Source organism: Pogona vitticeps, chromosome 1 (assembly GCF_051106095.1).
Source record: "Pogona vitticeps strain Pit_001003342236 chromosome 1, PviZW2.1, whole genome shotgun sequence".
Taxonomy (NCBI): domain Eukaryota; kingdom Metazoa; phylum Chordata; class Lepidosauria; order Squamata; family Agamidae; genus Pogona; species Pogona vitticeps.
The window spans coordinates 315,405,329-315,422,745 of record NC_135783.1 but is presented as its reverse complement, the minus strand read 5'-3'; the positions used below and the strand labels follow the sequence as shown (position 1 = coordinate 315,422,745).

Below are 17,417 nucleotides of genomic sequence, written 5' to 3'. Positions count from 1 at the left end.
TGTTTTCCAACTGAACCAGCAGCAAATTAGCTGCTCCTGTACTAGTGGGAGTACCACAGAATGGGTTCCCTAGTTTATCTGAAACCACATTATTAACATCTCCAATTGTTCCTTCAATGTAGCTCTGTTTTTTCCCCCATTTCTTTCCTCTCCTGAAGGGAATATAGGGCTGTGTTCAGTCCAAGAAACAGAAGGTGGAAAATGAATGAATGAACAAACAAATAAATAAACAAATATACAGACAAATGAATGGAATCTACTACAACCACTTCTAAATGCTATCACTCTTCCTCCTAAATTAACTCTTACACCAATGAACAAGTTAAAGAATTTCTGATTCATATATTTTGGGGATTTTACTTTTCTCCCCTGGGAAAATGGTCGTCTCTCTGCTCCTACTTTCTGCCACCCATTCTTTTATTGGCTTCTGATACATAAGAGAACCTACCTACTGTGCCATGACTATATTTCTGCACCTTATGAGAACCTTTCTAGAAGTCCCTGCCTACCAGATCTCTCAGATGTATAGGTTGAGACTCATTTGAGAACTTTGCCAAAAAAATTTTTTTTTAACATTGATGCTTGTTCTCATAACTTGGGAGCAGGTAATGCTAGAAGTTTCACTGTGTCATGTAGGGAATTAATTGAACTGTTTTAGCATAACTGCTCTACTTTGTTATTTTATGTGTTAAGATGGCAGTGATGGTGGTCGTTCACATAAAACAGTCTTGGACCGCTGGAGAGAATCACTACTTTCTTCAGCTAGCTTGTCCCAAATCTTTCTTCACCTCTCAACACTGGAGCGAAGTGTAATCTGGTCTAAATCCATCTTAAATGCTCGTTGTAAAATGTGCAGAAAGAAAGGAGATGCTGAAAGCATGGTGCTATGTGACAGCTGTGATCGGGGCTATCATATCCACTGTATAAGGCCAAAGCTCAAGGTAACTAGGAATTTTATTTTTAAAATACTAATTGTGAGCTTGTATAGTGTAATGGAATGGAATTTTCTAATACATGCTGGCTCTTTAATAGGCAGTCCCTGATGGAGACTGGTTTTGTCCAGAATGTCGACCAAAACAGCGTTCTAGGCGTCTCTCATCCCGCCAAAGACCTTCTATGGAAAGTGATGAAGAGATTGAAGACCAAGTTGAAGAGGAGGACGATGAAACCACATATGGACAGAGCGAAGAGGAAGATTACGAAGAGGAAGATTACAATTACAACTCTGATTCTCAGGAAGAGGAAGAAAAAAGGTAAATCAAACTCAATCAGCACTTTTGCAGAAACTGTGTGTATAAACTTTACATATTCCCAAGGGTTTCACCACTGATCTTCAACATTGGCCTCAAATTTATATGCTCATTACATCATAACATCTCTTCACACACAGAAGTGAGCAAAACATCCCACTTTTATAATTCTTCCATATACTTTGGTACAGAATCTTTACTTCATGGTACTATAATATCTTCTAAAAGTATAACATATTTCATAATAATATTAGAACTACAGAGCTGGAAGGAACCCTATGGATCATCAAGTTCAGCCCTTAACAAAGAGGCACAGTGTATAATCAAATTCCCAACCTCTGGCTCCACAGCCAGATACCTAAACCACTGAGCTATCCAGCAGTTCTTTTAAGATACCATCTATTTTTTAAGTATTCCTGAAAATCTCAAAATATTATACTTCACATTGTTTAACAGTGTGAGCCAAGTAAAAAGCATCTTTAACGTTTGTTTCTTTACATATTTGCTCAGAATAAGTTTATTTATCCACAGGTAAATGTATAGTTGTTTTTATAGGATTGTGAAGGGACATGCCTCCTCGGTAGATGGGAACTACAAATGTTTTACCAATATTTTTCATTATGTAGTCAATCAACGAACAGACATTTATTATGAACTATGTATATTGTTTCTCCACCATTTAGAACCCATATAGTTCAACTAATGGTCGAAATTTACAAACCTTTAGCCTCCCTTCTCTAATGTCCTTCACTGACTAGAGTACATGGTTGAAACTACCTCTTGCAGTGCAAACAGTGTTCTTGGGTCAAGGTCAAGTACTCCACTTAACTGGACCATTCTTGGTTTCAGGAGTAACCCTTAATTTAGTTTCAGCCTTCTGGGCTGCTCAGGATCCTTTATGGTGAGCCCCCTCAAAGCCAGGATATACAGCAGGGTCCAGCTCTTCTCCATTACACTCTGGGGCATCTACCAGCTTCTCCAACTCCTTCCTTCCAACTGCCCTCAGATTTGTCTCCCTTATATTTGCCATCGAGGAGATTCTGGGTAGGCTTTTTCACACCTTTCTCTTCTTCTCACCTCTCTCAATTTTCCAGGCTGCAATAGAGAGTTCACTCCTAGGTAATACATGGGAGAAGAAATCTACCCTATCCCCACCAGATCGCCTTGATAGGGACATGGAAGTAGAACTTCAGGAGGGCTCAAGCTCACGCAATCACAAGGATGTACAGTACCCTTTTACAGTGGGGTCTCGACCTACGGAATTAATCCGTATTGGAACAGAGTCTGTAGGTCGAAAAGTCCATCCGTCGAAAATGCATTCCTCATAGGAATGCATTGAAAACCTATTAATTCGTATCTGGCCCAAGAAACCCCCCACACACACACACACAAAAATTAAAAATAAATATTTTTAAAATCACTTTACTTTTTCGAAGTCTTCAACGGGTCCCCCCGCCGCTGCCATCGCTACTGTTGGAGGACTCCGAGGGTTTCGACGCGGCTGCCAAAGGCCTCTCGGAGGTCCCCCGCTGCAGCCATAGAGGCTACCAGAGGACTCTGAGGGCTTCGGCGCCGCTGCCGGAGGCCTATCGAGGTCCCCCGCCACCGCTGATAGTGCTTCGGAGCCACTACCGGCAGGGGGGGCATTCCAAGAGGCCTCCCATGGTGGTGGGGAAGGCCTTCGGGGGTCCCGTGCCGCTGCCACCGGGAGCCGAGCTGCGCCCGGCTATCCCAGCCATGGTTGGAGTCCGAGCATGGCTGGGGTTGCCCGGCACAGCACAGCTCCAAGCGGCGGCAGGGTAGGGGGTGTCCGGATGCCTTCCATTGCTTCTCTGCCTGGAAGGCATCTGGAGGTCCCACACCCTGCCGCCACCGCCGGCAGCTGCACTGTGCTGGGCAACCCCAGCCATGCTTGGAGTCCTGGTAGTCCGAGCATGGCTTGGGTTGCGCAGCGCGGCTCCCAGCAGCAGTGGCAGGGTGGGGGACCTCCGGATGCCTTCCAGGCAGAGAAGCAATGGAAGGCATCCGGAGACCCCCACCCCACCCTGCTGCCGCCGTGGCTGGGAGCCTTCGGAGCTCTCAAAGGGCTTCCTCCAATGTTGGGGGGAAAGCCCTTTGAGAGCTTGGAAGGCAAACAGGCAGGGAGAAAAAGGCTAGAAATTCGAATTTCCCGCCCTTTCTCCCTGCCTTATTGCCTTCCGAGCTCTCAACTGGCTTCCTCCAATGTCGGGCGGAAATCTCCAAAGGCAAGAAGGCAGGGAGAAAAGGCGGGATATTCGAATTTCCAGCCCTTTCTCCCTGCCTGTTTGCCTTCCGAGCTCTCAAAGGACTTTCCCCCCAACATTGGAGGAAGCCCTTTGAGAGCTTCGAAGGCTCCCAGCGGCATCTGGAGGTCCCCCGCCGCCGCTGCTGGGAGCCACGCCAGGCAACCCAAGCCATGCTCGGACTCCTGGGAGTCCAAGCATGGCTCAGGTTGCCCGGCGCGGCTCCCAGTGGTGGCGGCGAGGGACCTCCGGATGCCTTCCAGGCAGAGAAGCAATGGAAGACATCTGGGGACCCCCACCCTGCTGCCGCCGCTGCTTGGGTTGCCCAGTGCAGCTCGACTTCCAGCAGTGGTGGCAGCAGCAGGGGACCTCCAGATGCCTTGCAGGGCTTCTCCACCGCCATGGGCTCCGAAGCACTATCGGTGGCAGGGGGGACCTCCGAGATGCCTCCCATGGCGACACACAAGCCCTGCAATGCATCCGAAGGCACAACCTATGGCCTACGGACTGGAAGGGGGAGGCGGGAAAAGCACCAAATTTGAATTGGGCGCTTTCCCCACCTCCCCCTTCTGGTCCGTAGCTCGATTCTCCGGCCGCAAGTTGAGGTAAAATTTTGCGGCTGGAGAAGTCCGTAGGTCGAAAAGTACGTAAGTAGAGCCGTTCGTAAGTCGAGACTCCACTGTAGTTGCAAACCTGCTGGTTTTATTTTCAGTTTTCCAGGGTACATTCCCTCACTATACTGCTCCATGCACTGAAATTACTGAAATTTTATTTTCCCAGGCTTTTAATTGGCGAACTGTGGTTTTTAGTCAGCTGTTATAGTGCTATCTGAGAACGTTTATATTGAAGGGTAGTATACATTTTAAAAAATAAATAACCAAGGTGAACAGAAACTGGTGGTGCACTTCTGCATTTAGGAGGACTAGCTGAGTTCATTTATATGATCCGCTTCCCAGTATTAAGTAAAATTTTGCTGGTTTTAAGAACAGATAAATTGATGCTTGTGTTAATTCTTACAGCTTATCCAAATCAGGAAAACCTCAGGTAAAACTTTCCTTAAGACCAAGAGCTGCAAAACTTACCACTACTATTTCAAGTCAAAGCTTCCAGCGACAAAGTTCCAGAAGGTATAACTCCCGGAGTCAGCACAACACACCTAAACCAGATGGATCTTCATTTAAAGCTACCGGAAGAATCATAAGGAAAATAAAGTCTGCTCCTCCATCGGTAGCAAAATCATCAAGACCTAATAGCCATACTACTCGTCACAATCGAGGCATGTTACAAAGAGATGAGTTTATAGAGCTAACCAGTCCACGTAGACAACTCAGAAGGAGGAAGACAGCAGATAATACCCCAGCAAGTAGCCCTTCCAGCTCTTTTGGCTTTAGAATTGTTAATGCTTTGAACACAAGGAAACAGAAAAGCCCTCCAATTTCTGTAGTAAAAAGTTATCCTCAGGATACAGAGTCCAAAAAGAGGGGCAGAAAACGTCAAACTACAGGTACATTGATTCTTTAATAAAAATTATGTAAACCATTGAATGGATTCAGCTCATTTGGTGGGGGTGTCAGATCTTGGTTGCCTAGAGAAACAGTTTGCTGCCATACTGTCCCACCCTGTGCATGCCATTATTAACTCCTGTCGAGAACAAAGAAAAATCCAAAGCATGACAAAAAAGCTTTGCTAATGTGATGTAGAGTAGCCAGCATAAGAGGGTGGGTGTGAGTGAACTGTTGCTTCATCTGAGATAATTTTGCTGCTTTTTCCTCCTTGTGCGTAATAGACAGCCAGGGAAGAAGCTTACTATGCAGTAAGGAACAGCTATTATCAGTATATATCCAGATTAACCAAAAGTAGCTGTACATGGCTAAAACAACTGTTGGACATGCCTAAGGAAGCTGCTAAGAATATTCTTCCTGGGAAAGAGAGTTTGAACAGACAGACATTCAACAGGAATTGGTTGTAGGATAAGATGTCAGTCCACTGTTCTATTCATTTATTTTCCTTTTATCCTAAACCCATCTCTTCAGATAAAATAGAAGTCATTACTCTGTATTTAATGCAAGCTTTAATTATAAAAAGGGACGTGATGGCGCTGCAGGTTAAACCGCTGAAGCCCCTGTGCTGCAAGGTCAGAAGACCTGCAGTCATAAGATCGAATCCACACGATGGAGTGAGCTCCTGTCACTTGTCCCAGCTCCTGCCAACCTAGCAGTTTGAAAGCATGCAAATGCAAGTAGATAAATAGGTACCACCACGGTGGGAAGGTAACAGCGTTCCGTGTCTAGTCGCGCTGACCATGTGACCATGGAAGATTGTCTTCGGACAAATGCTAGCTCTGTGGGTTGGAAATGGACATGAGCATCGCCGCCTAGAGTCAGACATGACTGGACAAATTGTCAAGGGGAACCTTTACCTTAATTATAAAATTTCTCATCCTCTTAATTTCAGTTACACAAAATATCTACTAAACAGTTATGTTTTAACTGAATACCTTAATTGGCTTCTTCTTGAGGATGTTTAGGGTTCTTTTTCGTGTCCTCTGTGAATGTACACACATATGGGTATTGTCTGCGCCTGCGCTGACTCTCTTGGAAGATTCTAGAGCTAAAAGTAACAATTTTATGGTGTGAACCTCCACGAGGTATATGCTCCTCCCACCCACCATCTTCCCCAGTTCCTTTTTTCCGCCAAGCTGAACGGTTCTCAGGAAAGATTGAGCGCTTCGCTATTTGCCTTTTGGCTATTTTTCTAGGCTCCTTTGAGCTTTTGTTTGTTTATCTTTACTTTAAATTACCTACTTAGTGATCCTCCGCATCTTTTGTTTGCCTAATCAGCTCCCCACGGTCTTTTTATTCCCTTCCCTTCTCCCCCCCCCCCCCCAGTTCTTTGCTTATGGCCTCACTGTCTCCTTTTAAAAAGTGTACGACCTGTGCGAATAAAATCACACTTTCGGACGGTCATAGCCAGTGCCTTTTTTGTTTGGGTGAGGAACATCCTACCCATTCGTGTCCTGCTTGTAAAAATTTAACCAAGCCGGCACTTAAACAGAGGCTCCAAAGGCTCCAGTCTTACCTTTGGCAAACAGCCATGAATCCTCCTACTGCGTCTTCAGAAGCGGCTAGATCTCCTGCCCTTTCAGCCGATAGACTTCCAGCGGGCCAGTCTACCTCTGATTCTACCTCTGTGCTACCAGCTAAGGACACTGTTGAGAAAGCAAAATCGTCTGGTAAGCACAAGTTGCCCTCCTCTCAGAAGTCTCGAGCGCACTATGCAAGCTCGAAGAAAAAGCCCAAACCTGCCCCTAAGAGGCCTAGAAAGGACAAAGTTCCCAGAGTGGAGCCCCCTCAGCCTTCTCTGTCTTCACCCATCGTCGAGGAATCATCCAGAGAAGCCCCTGACTTGGCCTCGGATGGAGATGAAGCCCATGATGTCGCCCCCCCCCCACGATGCTGCTCCAAACCCCGAGCATTGGCCTCTACGCGGTTGTGCCACAGTCCAGCCCGGCCTCAGCCCATTCCAACCCTGACTCAGGGCGGGCAGCTGAAAGCTCGGCATCCGATCTGGAGGTTCCCCCTTCACCTCCATGGAAGAGAAAGGAGAAATGAAAGCACCGAGGTCCGTGCCATCGCAAGGCTATTTTTGCCCTTTTCCAATGGTACCATACCATTTTGACCCCTTCATCTGTACGAAAGGTACCAGCCTGAACAGGCTAAACGGCCCCGAATGACGCTGGAACTTCCCCATGCCACCCCTTTCATGGACTCGAATCGCCTCCGCGTGACCACTTTGGCCCCGGCGGCTTCAGCTCCGCCTGTATGCTCTCCTGCCCCATCTAAGCCAATGCCTCTAACTCGAATGCGAGACAGCTCATGAGGCCATACCCCTACGTCCCGCACCATCGATGCCGGACCCGATGCCATCTCAAGGCCCCTCTGAAGGCATGCCTATCCAACGGCACCAAGCTCCCCTGACAGAGGGCTTTGGTCCATCTACCCTTCATCTCCAGGTTCCCCTGCATCATCGGAGGCACAACACTCTGAGTCCTCCTATGAGCCTGAGCTTCCCCCTCCAGTCCCAGATACGAGGGGTAGCCATGCTTCGTCCTCCTCGGATGATTTCTCCTCTTATTCTACGCTTATTTTCCAAATGACACAAGCCCTGAATCTCGACACCGAACAGCCCTCGTCCGCGGATGCCGACCCGGTGTTCAATGACATCAACCAGGAGCGTCCCGTTCCTTTGAGTCTCCCCTTTAACAAGTCCATCCTTCAACTTATTAAGGATACTTGGGGAAAACCTCCTTCTACTATGCAGATTTCTCGCCGCACCGATGACCTCTATAGGACCCACGGTGTCAATGCCAAATTCCTCAATAAACATCCAGTGCCTAACTCTGTTATTGTCGAATCCAGTCAGGCCTGAACCCAGGCTCGGTCCAAGCCTACCCTTGCCAACAAAGACGGCAGAAAAGTTGACACAATGGCAAAACGAATTTACTCTCTGCAAGCCTTTTTGCTCAGGAGTATCAGTTACCAGGCAACTATGGGCGCCTTTCAGCGTCATCTTTGGAATCAAGTCCTTCCTCTTATTGACTCATCTCCTGAACCCATGAGATCTGATCTCATCAACATCCATTCGCAAGCCATTTCTCTTGCCAGGTATCAGAGGATTGCGGCGCAACACTCCGCCGAGGCCGCTTCTAAAACTTTGGTTACCTCCATCTCTATTCGACACCATGCCTGGCTCAAATCCTCCACGATCTCTGATGACACCAAGTCCAGAATCGAGGACTTACCCTTTGATGGTGCCGGCCTGTTCAATTCCGCAACCGATGATATCATGGAGGACTTTCATAAGAAGCGCAAAACTGTGCGCTCCTATTCGGCTCAGCCATCTACCTCTTACCAACGGCCCTTCTACCGTTCGGGCAAGTTTCATCCCAAACAATACCAGAATCAACGGTTCCAGCCTTATAGACAGTATCGTCCCTATCAAACGACAGGTCCTTACCTGCCCCTCAGCCTCTGATGGCATCATACCGGCCTCAAAGCCTACCTCGGCAGCATCAGTCCTTTCGTAAAGGACAACGAAAGAGTAAGCAATATTGACAACTACCCATGCCTGCCTTTTCTGACATTCCTCTTTACCCACTGAACTGTACCAGACTGGCCCCATTTTTCCATCGTTGGCAATCCATCACCTCAGACAAATGGATTCTATCCATCATAGCATCTGGCTACCTCATAGAATTCTCCGAAATACCCCCGCTGGGGTTTATTTGATACCCCCCCCCACTCCTCTGCTCTGCAGGACGAGGTTACCAAGCTTCTCCAGAAACATGCCATTTTTCCAGTCCCTACTTCGGACTCCCTCAGCGGTTTCTACTCAAAATACTTTACTGTTCCTAAAAAAGATGGAGGCCTCCGCCCCATCCTTGATCTCACTCACCTCAACCGTTTCATATCTCCCCGCAAATTCCACATACTTACACTGGACTCTATTATCCCTTTGCTTTCGCAGGGAGACTGATTCATAATTATCGACCTGCAGGATGCCTATTTCCACATCTCCATTCATCCGGACCATCAGAAATTCCTCCAGTTTCATTTCAATGGCACTGCTTTCCAATTCTGTGCCCTCCCGTTCGGGCTCTCCACCACCCCCCAGACTTTCACCAAGTGCATGGCACCGGTGGCTGCCTTCCTCCGGCTGCAGGGAGTAACATTTATCCCTACATTGACGACTGGTTGATAGTGGTGACATTGTACCACGACGCCATAACAGCACGAGACACAACGCTCCATACGCTTCACAGTCTCGGCCTCAAGATCAACCTCGAGAAGTCGCACTTGATCCCAAAGCAGACGGCCAAGTTCATAGGCATGGAAATAGACTCTCTCCATGCAAGAGCCTTCCTGCCTCCAGACAGGATCAGGAAAATCCAAAAGGCTGTCCGCCTTTTCCAAACACATCACTCTGTTTCGGCGCATCACGACCAACACCTCCTGGGGCTCATGGCATCGACGACGGCCATCGTCCAACATGCCAGGCTCAAAATGAGATCCCTGCAGGCATGGTTCCTTTCCCTGTTCAATCCCGAAACAGATCTCCCTTCTACCCTGCTGCAGGTGACACCAGAACTAGCTTCATAGCTCAGCTGGTGGACTCGCCCCGACAACCTTCTCATCGGCAGGCTTTTCTCACCTCTCAGACCTTCCACACAGGTCACGACCGACGCCAGCCCCACGGGGTGGGGTGCACACTGCCTTCAACACACAGTCCGTGGACTCTGGTCAAGTCAAGAACTGCCACTTCACATAAACCACCTAGAACTGTTGGCAAACATCAAAGTGTTCCATGCTTTCTTCCCCTCATCCGAGGTCAGGTAGTGCAGTTGGCAACAGACAACAGCACTGGTCTATTTTATGTCAACAAGCAAGAGGTACCCACTCCCCTTCTCTGCTCTACCTAGCTGTCGACCTCTGGGAGTGGTGCTATTCCCACCATGTTTTCCCTATTGCCGTCCACTTCTCCACCGACGACAACACCTTGGCAAACCGGCTCAGCCGGCTACCTACGAGAACGCACGAATGGACTCTGAACGATGTCATCTTTCAGCACCTGTGCCGATGATGGGGCGCTCCCTCACTAGACCTCTTTGCAGCCGATGCCAACAAGAAATGTCCCCGATTCTGCTCCCGAGCGGGACGGGACACCAACTCTCTGGGAGACGCATTCCTGATGGACTGGTCTCGAGATCTCCTTTACGTATTTCCCCCTCTGCCTCTAATCCAGAGAGTAATCGTCCATCTCCGACACGACAAAGCCAACGCGATCCTGATAGCCCCGTACTGGTCCCGCCAGCCATGGTTCACTCATCTGATCTCGATGTTGTCGGACATGCTCCGCCTTCCTCTCCGCCCAGATCTCCTCTCGCTCGACCACGGCCTCGTTCTTCATCCAGACGTCAACTCTATCAGTCTTGCAGCATGGAGAATACTCCCGACGTGGTGCAGGTTCTTCGAACCCGAAAACCTTCCACTACTCTCCTATATGAAAATAAATGGAAGTCTTTTCTAAAATATACTCATGACAATAACTTACCTGCCATACCTGTCTCTTTGAAGACTCTGCTCGATTACCTCCTGCATCTCTTCAGTTTCGGCCTTTCCCAGTCCACATTGAAGGTTTATCTTTCAGCCATTATGGCTCACCAGCCGGATGATTCTCCCTCCTCCAAGTTGTTTTCTCACCCAACTGTCAAGAAGTTCCTCAAAGGGCTCAACAACATTCGGCCTCCTCAACAACGTATCATCCCCCAGTGGTCACTGCAGCTGGTTCTCAATGCCTTGATGCGGCCTCCGTTTGAGCCCATGGCGTCCATTGACCTCAAATTCCTGACCCTTAAATCGGCCTTCCTTGTTGCAATCACATCAGCCAAACGGGCCAGTGAGCTCGCCGCTCTTCGAGCCGATCCTCCCTTTATCCAGTTTCACCCCAATAAAGTGACTCATTATTTTGACGTTTCCTTTCTCCCGAAGGTGGTCTCTGACTTCCACCTCAACCAACCCATCATACTACCTTGCTTCTTCAAGTCTCCTTCTTCGCCCCTAGAACATATGCTCCATAATCTTGATGTCAGACGTGCCCTGGCTTTCTACGTCGAAAGGACAAAAGCCTTTAGAAAGTCCAATAAACTTTTTCTTTGCTTTCACGGCCCACACAAAGGAGCCCCAGCCTCCTCTCAATCCATAGCACGTTGGATTGTACAGACTATTTCCCTTGCTTACAGCCTGTCGGGGAAATCCCCACCAGAACATTTGACAGCTCATTCTACCAGGGCGCTGTCCACCTCTACTGCCTTTCAACGTGGCACCGAGGTTCCTGACATCTGTCATGCCGCTACATGGTCCACACTGTCCACGTTTGTCAAGCACTACCGCCTGGACGTCAGAGCACGCCAAGATGCTGCATTTGGCAGAGTTGTCCTGTCATCCTTATTACCGTGACGACCCACCAACCGGTAAGTGCAGCTTGCTAGTCACCCATATGTGTGCATTCACAGAGGCCACGAAAAAGAAAAAGAGGTTATTTACCTGTAAACATAGTTCTTTGAGTGGTCCTCTGTGAATTCACACAACCCGCCCATCCTTCCCCTCTATCCGTCACGGGTTGATTATATAATTGATTAATTAATTTTTCCTTCATACCCGGCGGATAAAATTCAGGAACTGGGGAAGATGGTGGGTGGGAGGAGCATATACCTTGTGGAGGATCACACCATAAAATTGTTACTTTTAGCTCTAGAATCTTCCGAGAGAGTCAGTGCAGGCGCAGGCAATACCCATATGTGTGAATTTACAGATGACCACTCAAAGAACTATGGTTACAGGTAAGTAACCTCTTTTTTCGTGGGCAAAAGAAGCCTCTTCTAATTCTTTTTATTCTTTGCTGCATTATTTTGGATAGGAGGGTAACATTGGAAGCAAGTTACCAGTAAATAAATTCATGTTTTAAATTTAGCATTACCATATTAACTGTCCTTCATATGTTTCTGTACTCTCAAGCAGTATATACTGAATAGTCCTGTGATGTTTTGCCCCCCAGAATCATCTGAAATGCCATTGAATAGGAGGAGTTCAGGACGTCAAAGTGGAGTTCATGAACTATCTGCTTTTGAGCAACTTGTGGTAGAATTAGTGCGCCATGATGACAGCTGGCCTTTTATGAAGCTAGTGTCCAAAATTCAGGTAACTTATGTCAGTTTCATATAGTGAAGATACGTTTGGGTCACTACAGAGTTGATTCAATTAATAAAATTTCTGTGTCTCTCCCTTCCATCCTTCTTAATGCCTTTAAGGTAAAGATAAAATTTGCAGGTAGAGTGCAGTTTTCTTATGAGAATTGCAATGTTGTATTTTACACTCTTCCCAAAAGACTTAACTTATAGATAAGGCTGTTGCTTTGCCTGTTCTTGATTACAATATGCCTTCATGTCAGATGTGTGAGATCTTGCTTATTATATGAAAAGAAATTATGTATACAGTATATGATAAAAAAACCCTATAAATCACAACTGACTTGATAACGTAAAATTATTATTGTTATTATTATTAATCTTGTGTTTAGAAGGGAAATTATTACTTTCCTTTGGCCTGATGCAGAAAATTAAATTAAATCACTGGAAAAATTATTTGAATTTTAATTAAAAAGTGGTTTAGTATGTTAGTATATTGTGGATGTGGTGGTGCTGCGGGTTAAACCGCGGAAGCCTCTGTGCTGCAAGGTCAGAAGACCTGCAGTCATAAGATCGAATCCACGCAATGGAGTGAGCCCCCGTCGCTTGTCCCAGCTCCCCCCAACCTAGCGGTTCAAAAGCATGCAAAATGCGAGTAGATAATTACCACCACGGTGGGAAGGTAACAGCGTTCCATGTCTAGTCATGCTGGCCACATGATTACGGAAGATTGTCTTCCAACAAACACTAGCTCTATGGGTTGGAAACGGAGATGAGCACCACCCCCTACAGTCTGACACGACTGGACAAATTGTCAAGGGGAACCTTTACCTATATTGCAGAATGTGTGGTCTGACTTCCGTAGATGATGTGAATATAACACCAAAGTACCATGTGGAGTTATAAGATCAACTATACAATATAAAATGCAGGGAACAGTTCAATGAAAGGAGTATTAGATTCAAAAATTCAGGAAATACAGTTGCCATTATTATAATGGAGAGCCTGGCCTTATTTTGACCCCAGGCACAACATTTATGTTTCCTTGATAGTTCACTTATCCCTCCTGGACATTAGGAAGGAACAATAAAAGGCCATACACATTTAGAACACAATTATATAATTCAAAATTCAAAATAAGTCTGATTTTGTTTTTCGTTTTTTCTCAAGGAATAGTTTACTAAAAATATAGAAAATGAATCTTATTGTACTATGAAGACAGAGGAAACAGGCTGCTGCTTGGGAAAGCAAGTGAAGGCTGTAGCAGTTCTAAATAATTTTATTTATTTATTTATTTATTTATTTATTTATTTATTGGACTTATATACCGCCCCATAGCGCTACAAGCACTCTCCGGGCGGTTTACAATTTTAATTATAAAGGCTACACATTGCCCCCCCAGCAAGCTGGGTACTCATTTTACCGACCTCGGAAGGATGGAAGGCTGAGTCAACCTTGAGCCGGCTACCTGGGATTTGAACCCCAGGTCGTGAGCACAGTTTTAGCTGCAGTACAGCGTTTTAACCACTGCGCCACGAGGCTCTTAATGGCCGGCAGATGGTCTTTAGCTCCTTCTTGGTGTAGGCACGATGGTCTGGTGCAGTCCCAGGGGCAGCTCCGGCCTGTAAGCTCTCTCTCCCCCTAGGCCAGGTGGTTGATGTTGAGAGGGGGTGAGGCAGCCAGGAGCAGCAGGCCGCAAGGCCTGTAACCACAGAGGGAGATCCAGCAGGGTCCCAACCACAGACTCACTGCCTCTCACACAGTGAGCTATGGTCGGTAGATGGTCTTTGGCTCCTTCTGGGTGCAGGCACGATGGTCTGGTGCGGTCCCAGGAGCAGCTCCGGCCTGAAAGCTCTCTCTCCCCCTAGGCCAGGTGGTTGATAAATAAGATTATCTTGAGCCATTTGGGTTATGTAGATTAGAAATTAGGGTTCATGTAATTAATTGCTCTTTATCATAAATAGTCACGTTTCTATTAATATTACTTTTATGTTATAATAATAAATTATTTTGTATTTTTTTTTACTAAAATGCAGGTACCTGACTATTATGATATCATCAAAAAACCTATTGCCTTAAATATAATCCGTGAGAAAGTGAACAAGTGTGAATACAAACTAGCCTGTAAGTAAAGCTGTCCTAAATTAATTTTGTTTTCTTCTAGCTTTCAGCCTAGTTTAATTTATATAACATCTCAATGGCTTTATGATAAAAATGCACAGGTAGTGAAAGAGAAACCTCTAACCATTAAACCATAGAATTATAGAGCTGGAACATATCCCAAGAGTCATTTAGTCCAGTGGTTCTTAACGTGGGCAATAATGCCCCCCAGGGGGCGATTTCATTTTTCAGGGGGGCGGTAGAACGAAAAGGAGCGGTGTGGAGGCGAAATAACAGAAGGAGGGCGGTAGGGGGGCGCTGGAGCGAGCCAAACCTGTGAAGGCGACTGCAGCCGCAGTGCTGGCAGTAGATCCGGTGCTGCTGCCGCCGCCAGATGATCCAGCTCTTTCTACCTGCCACGTCTTGCCTTTCTCCTTTAGGGGAGCACTGAGTGTGGATTGAGTGGAAGGAAAGGATGTCTTGGGTCCTCATCCTTGCCCCGTGAAGCACTGCCTTGCACCCGGGTGGGGAGGGAGACTAGGTAGGTAGGTAGGTAGGTAGGTAGGTAGGTAGGTTGGATGGATGGATGGATGGATGGATGGATGGATGGATGGATGGATGGATGGATGGATGGATGGATGGATGGATGGATGGATATCATCACCTCAGGGAGGGGGGCAATGATAACTTCCTCAATGGCTCAAGGGGGTGTTTCTTTCAAAAAGGTTAAGAACCACTGATTTAGTCCAACCCCCTGAAAAAGTAAGATATCCACAGCTAAAGCATCCCTTACAGATTACAAGCAAACCTCTATTCAAAAACTCAAAAGAAAGAGAACCCAACACTTTCCAATGGAATTCATTCCATTAACATTGTCAGGAAGCTCTTCCTAATGTTTAGTCAAAATTAACTTCTTTTTCATTTTTATTCTTCGAATTTAATTTTCACAGACTACTCTCTGAAACTGTAAAAAAAAAAAAAAAAACAAGCTTGCCCTATCTTCCATGTGACATCCTATCAAATAATTCATAGATGTCTTGACTGTCACCTCTCAGTCTTTTCTCTTCCAGACTAAGTATTGTCAGCATCTCATTTCTTCATAGGGTTTGAGTTTCCAGCCCTTTTTACCATTTTCGTCATTCTGCTCTGGAAACATTTCAGCTTGTCTGTATGCTCTTTATAGTGTGGTTCCTGGAGATGGACAGTTTTCCTGGTGAAATCTGACCAAAGCACTATATAATGATACTACTGTTTCTTTGATATACCGTTGTTGTTTTTTAGTCGTTTCCGACTCTTCGTGCAGGCTAATATTGCACTTGGTCTTTTTTTCTGCTGCACCACTGTTGCATGTTAAGCTTGTGTCTACCAAGACCCCTACACAGACTACAGCCAAGACAGCTGTCACCCATCCTTGATTTTTTTCTGCCTAAATGGAGAACTCTACATTTGTGAATTCTGTCTTCAGTATCTCATCTATAATAAACATCATTATTCATATACAATATACTCTTTCAGAATTTCTAACTTATGAGATCTCACTCACTATTTCTTTAAAGTTCTGAGCATTCATCATTACCATTCTCAGCTTTCCCTCTTTCTCAGTATAACAAATTCCTAGAACATACAGTTACTTCCATTCAGAGGTACCACTTTTTCCACCTCATTGACCAGTTCTTCCTTGTAAGCATCAGATCCTGAATAACTGATTCTCTTATTTCTTCTTTTACTTTCTGGAGATGAAGTTATTGGCAAAGCAAATGAGGATTTTGTTGGTTTCCAGCAGATACAAGGGTATCTGGACAGCTGACAAAAACCAGGATAGTTGAGGTCCCCCCTTTCAACTCTCCCTCCTCCTTGAATGTCTCTAATTAATCTAATCTATAACTAGGGGTTGAAAATTTTTAGAATGTCTCGCCAGTCAGTCAAAAATTTCACCAGTCAGCATGACCTGATAGCCTTGCAATTTATGTTTAAACTTAAATTTAAATTTAAACTAGGCACTTTCTACATAACAATGCGTACAAACCCAAAATAAATATACCCTCAGACTTGGGTTGCTTTATTACCTGCATGCCTGTGAGGTCATGAAGATTGTATTTTGAATGCCTTTCTTTTGAATGTCTCCAGCAAAAATAAAACTGAAAGCAAAAGTGCCCAGCCTCTCAAGGAGCCAGGTTGTTCAGTTGAAATTAGGAGCAGGGAATCTCCATATTCTCCAGCATGGGACTACTCTGCATTCTCCTGCAGAGCTATATGTGTACTGCTTGAACTCTCTTCTTGCAAGAAGAGGGCTGTTTTTCCTTTTGCAATGGGAAGGGGGAGGGGAGGACTACAGGATCAGAGAGAGAGAGAGATGGACTGAGGGGAGGGAGGGAGCTGTGGCTTGTCAAGCAGTGTTTTTTTACTTATCACAGACGAGTGGACAAGTGGATTTTTCAAGCCCTGTCTATAACAGCATCATCCACATTTTCAGTTTGGTTAGGACGTCTGTGGCAGTTACCTCCCCCCCCCCCAATGTCACTTGGCTTTTGCTCCCCTGGTTTTTATCTAAATGCTCTCAAGCAGCATTCTGTTCTCTAACATGGATTTCCTGTCAGTTGTACACATTATTTAAATACAATGCTATTCTTCCACTAGCCTTCCTGTATAAGTTATAACCTTCAATCACTTGCATCTTAAGGATGAGAAAGTCATGAGTCACATGCCATCACGTTTCTGTAACTGTTATTATATATTTGCTTTTCTGTGTTAGGAGTTCAAGCTCATCTTGTTTGTTTCTCAGACATGGTACATTGATATAGAGACACTGGAAATTCCTTTGAATTTTTTCTCTCTTTTTCCTGTATGAGTTCTTATTCCATCATCTCAGTTTCTGGTGTATCACTGACACTCTTATTTGATGTCAGCTACTTGGTGCATTTTGTCCTATCTCCCCCATCTTCAGTTTAAAGCCCTCCTAACCAGGTTTGCAAGACTCGAGCATTGTTCCCAACCCTTGTAACATGTGATCCATCATTTTTCAGGAGTCCTTCATAGAAGTAAAGGCCATGGTCCAAGAAT

At 45.8% G+C, this 17,417-nt stretch overlaps 1 protein-coding gene across 6 annotated transcripts in view; it reads left to right on the top strand.

Moving 5' to 3' along the window:
* Positions 1-17,417, top strand: part of BAZ1A (bromodomain adjacent to zinc finger domain 1A) — a 97,840-nt gene that overhangs the window by 74,635 nt on the left and 5,788 nt on the right. For all 6 annotated transcript variants that reach the window (XM_078392333.1, XM_078392327.1, XM_078392322.1 and 3 more), the window contains 5 exons: positions 694-941; positions 1,033-1,253; positions 4,534-5,018; positions 12,128-12,270; positions 14,294-14,381. In XM_078392333.1, the coding sequence (XP_078248459.1) occupies positions 694-941; positions 1,033-1,253; positions 4,534-5,018; positions 12,128-12,270; positions 14,294-14,381 (1,185 nt within the window). The remainder of the gene's footprint in view (positions 1-693; positions 942-1,032; positions 1,254-4,533; positions 5,019-12,127; positions 12,271-14,293; positions 14,382-17,417) is intronic.